The sequence below is a fragment of the Chrysemys picta genome, chromosome 1 (genome assembly GCF_011386835.1).
Source record: "Chrysemys picta bellii isolate R12L10 chromosome 1, ASM1138683v2, whole genome shotgun sequence".
NCBI classification, from domain to species: Eukaryota; Metazoa; Chordata; order Testudines; family Emydidae; genus Chrysemys; species Chrysemys picta.
Window position 1 is genome coordinate 43,447,573 of NC_088791.1, and position 4,167 is coordinate 43,451,739.

Consider the following 4,167-nt stretch of genomic DNA (forward strand, 5'->3'; position numbering starts at 1 on the left):
TTCAGGTGCCTGCGGTCGCCGGGACAATGCATCTGCATCTACATTGCTTCTCCCTGATCGGTATTGAATGCTGAACTCATAGCTAGCCAAGGCGGCCACCCATCTCTGTCCTGTAGCATCCAACTTAGCACTTGTTAACACGTAAGTCAATGGGTTGTTGTCTGTCCACACCTGGAACTGAGCACCATACAAGTAGTCTCGAAATTTCTCAGTGATGGCCCATTTCAAGGCCAAGAACTCCAGCTTGTGGATGGGATAGCGAGTTTCACTGTCAGACAGTCCTCGGCTGGCAAAGGCTACGGGTTTATGTTTGCCTTCCACTTCTTGGTACAGTACTGCTCCCAGACCCTCCAAACTGGCATCAGTATGTAGGATAAACGGTTTGCTTGGGTCGGCAAAGACTAGGACGGGGGCATGAGTTAGGCGACTAATGATTTCCTGAAAAGCCCTCTCACATCTCTCATCCCACCTTGGCCCAAACGGTTCGAAGGGGCCATAATGTCTCTGCACAGGAGGCTTTGGAGGCCTCCTCTTATTCTTGGTCCTAGATTTGTTCTTGTTGGACTGGTATCCCCTGGTAAGATCATTCAGGGGTTTTACAATTGTGGCGTAGTTCTTCACAAATCTGCGGTAGTAACCACTAAATCCAAGAAAGGTCTTGAGTTCTCTGTAGTTACTTGGATGTGGCCAGGTAGTGAGTGCTTCTATTTTGTCAGGATCAGTACTCACACCCTCCTGGGACACAATGTGACCCACATACTTCACTGAGGTTCGGCAGAACTGGCATTTGTCAATTGAAAGCTTCAAACCATACGCCTCCAACCTATCGAGCACTTTAAGAAGTCTTTCTTCATGCTCCTCCAAGGTTCTTCCAAACACAATCAGGTCATCCAAGTAAACTAACACTTGTAGTAAGTTCATGTCTCCCACGACTTTCTCCATGAGACGTTGAAACGTGGCAGGTGCCCCAGAAATCCCTTGGGGCATGCGTTCGAACTGGTAGAACCCTAACGGGCAGATGAAGGCTGTCTTCTCCTTATCTTCTTCTCCCAGAGGGATCTGGTAGTATCCACTCCGAAGATCCAACACAGAGAACCACTGGCTACCCAGCAAACAGTCCAAGGCATCTTGTACTCGAGGCATGGTGTATTGGTCAACTGTAGTGCGCCTGTTTAGAGTGCGGTAGTCAATACACATCCGGATTTTCCCACTCTTCTTACGAACCACCACAATGGGAGAGGCGTAGGGGCTTCGGGACTCTGTAATGATACCATTCGCGATCAGCTCTTGAAGATGATGGCGTACGTCTTCCATCTCAGAGAGAGCAATCCTCCTAGATCTCTCCCTGAAGGGTCGGGGATCTTGTAGCCTGATGTGGTGTTCCACTCCTTTGGCACATCCCACGTCCCACTCATGCAGTGAGAATACCTTGGCTCTCTCGCAAAGCTTCTTCCGCAGGCGATCCTTCCACTCCTCAGACAGTGGGGAGTCCCCAAAGTCAAACTTTGCGGGATCCATCACTGGAACTTCAGCTTCACACTGGGGTCTCACGATGGTTTCAGGCTCAAAGATGTCTGCAATCTTCTGCCCTGGTTTTACAAACACGTCACGGCGTGTTTCATTAGCAATCAATATAGCCACCTCTTCCTGGGCTTCAGCAGGTAGGGTTATGACTCCACTGAGAACCAGCACTCCTTCTGGGAGCCCTCCCTCGGTCGGCTGCTCTACCATTGCTAATGTTTTCTTACTGTCTTTTAGGCAGGTACTCATGACAATCACTTCCTTTTCTGTCATTGCAGGAACCACTAAGGGGGCCGGGCCCGCATACCTCAATGCTCCCACTGGCAAATCAGGCAGCACTTTTCTGGTGTCCTCAATTTTTCTGTAGGCTGCGGCACAGTGTGTGTGTATCACCAAGGTGTTCAGATATTGGTCCCCTGCTCGCTGTCTGCAGTAATCTGCGAGTACCTTAAAGAGGCTGGAGTTGGTCCCTATTAGCACGGACACATCAGAGGCTCCTTTAGGGTCAGGGCATATTAAAGCAGCAGTGTCCACCTCCTGTCTTACCCCCGCAATCTCTTCTGGGAATTCCAGGTGTACTATGACATACCCCTGATAGGGGTATTCATCCATGCTGAGGCCACACAGGCCAAGCCCTGTCAGGGGCCGTATAGGCAGATGCCTAAGCATCTGCTGGTAGAAAGACTGGAATATGATAGTCACTTGGGATCCTGTGTCAAGCACTGCTCTACATTCTGTCCCTTCAACCTTTATAGTTACCTCCGCTCGGGGTCCGATCAATCCTGGTGGGATTCGGGCTGCAGGGTTCTTTCCAGGGGAGCCTCCACACCCTGTAGGCCTAGGCGGCTCCCTTCCCAGGCCCTGGGGCCGTTTCCCGACTTTCCCCAGGTGGTCCTCAGCTTTTGATATACTAGCGTGGGATTCTCTGCATTCTGACACCTTGCAGCAATGTGCCCACCCTGGCCACACCGGTAGCAGAAGAAGGATTGTCTTTTCCCTTGTTGTCTCGTTGGGGCAGAGGTTCTAAATGTAGTCCTCTGAACCGTGGTAGTGGAGGGTTCCATGTACCTTGAAGTATTTGCTGAATCGATGGTATTCTCTAATTCAGCCACTTTCTGTGTCAGGACCTGCACTCGTTGGGTAAGTTCCTCTTGAGGATTCACCATCAGTGCCTTGGGCGTTCGGGTGGATGTTGTGCCAGTCGCCGGGTGTGACTGCACCTCCCAAACCTCGCCAGCTGCCTGCCTCTCTTCTTCCTCTCGGACCTCTTTTATCAGCTGAGAGTAACTCGGTGGATTGTCTTGCCGTTCTCTTAATCGGAGGTGGAGAAGGATTGGGTTCTGATATTGAATTCCTCTCACAATCTGAGCCAATCTAGTCCGGTCCATTTGCCCAACTGCCACGGCTCCCCTCATGATGGCTCTCTGCAATAGTTTCTCCAACCTCTGGATATAGGCAGAAACCTTCTCTCCCTTTTGTTGCCTGGCATTGAGGAACTTGCAATAGACATCATCTGAGCCCTCGGTTCTCCCGAAGGCATGATCAAGGGCCTCTAGGCAGTCCTTCACCTTGACTCCAGGGTTACTGAGTTTCAGGGTGCGAATCACATCTAGGGCTGGCCCCCTGAGGCACTCTACTAGTCGCCTTCTCTTTTCAGCATCAGGCACCGCCCACTCCTGCAGCATTTCAGTGGTGTGTTCCAGCCAGGGTTCAAATGCTTCCTCCCCAGGTATTGGGGTGGGACCCCCAGAAAACAACCTCAGTTTACGATAGGGGCTTGATTCAGGATGGGGTGGCATAACCTTCTCTAATGCTTGCCCCAAAGCCTTCACCCACTCATCAGGTGAAGGAGCACTCTCCCGGTGTGGGACTCCTGGGTCAAGGCCCAACAGACCTGGCATATCAGCCAAAGTCTTTCCCTCTTTCCCCAAAAAGGCCGACATTTTCTTTAAAAACTCTACATCAGGGGCAGGGACTGGTGAGGGCTGGCTCCCAGTGGTTATTACCGTCCACTCACAATCTTCCACTGCTATCGTGCCTGGAACCTGTAGGGGTTCCACAGCCGATGGCAGCTCGCACAGTACAGCAAAAGCCCCCTCCTCCCTCACAAACATGCGCCCACGCATTTTGCACTTACTCAGGTACTCAGTGGATACCCTTAAGATAGGTTCTATTGCACCCTCATCAAACGCCTCCGGCACCCCCGTTACCAAAAGACAGTTCCTAGGGTTAATATTCATCCCCTTGCACCAGTCCTCTAGCAAGTGTAGGGCCATTATACAAACTGTAAAATTTTTTACAAATATATCAGATCAAAACAACAACAAGAAGATTTTTAGGTTTTCCCAAGTTAATGAATCACCCAAGATGTGCTTGCGAGGGGTACTGACCCAGGGATCCCGGACGAGCCCCCAAAAATGTAACCCTTCTGCCAGGCCAAGTTGATAGCAGCAAGGGCCGGGTTCAGTACATAGGGGTCCCTTCCCAACAGCGTGACACAGAACCAGCTCGAGCCCCCACCCAGTGACCTGGGAAAATCTTACACAAACCCCTAGGCGCCTCGAAGAGGCAATATTTCCCCTCTCGCAAGCACAGAGCCTCGGTGTAGCAGAAAATGTTTAATAACATGAGGTAAACGACATAGCA

At 51.0% G+C, this 4,167-nt stretch overlaps 1 protein-coding gene across 1 annotated transcript; it reads right to left on the minus strand.

The window, feature by feature from the left end:
* Nucleotides 1-2,297: 2,297 nt before the first annotated feature.
* Nucleotides 2,298-3,647, minus strand: LOC135981002 (paraneoplastic antigen Ma1 homolog). The gene has a single exon (XM_065581948.1). The coding sequence runs from the start codon at nucleotides 3,645-3,647 to the stop codon at nucleotides 2,298-2,300; it is 1,350 nt and encodes a 449-aa protein (XP_065438020.1).
* Nucleotides 3,648-4,167: the final 520 nt, after the last annotated feature.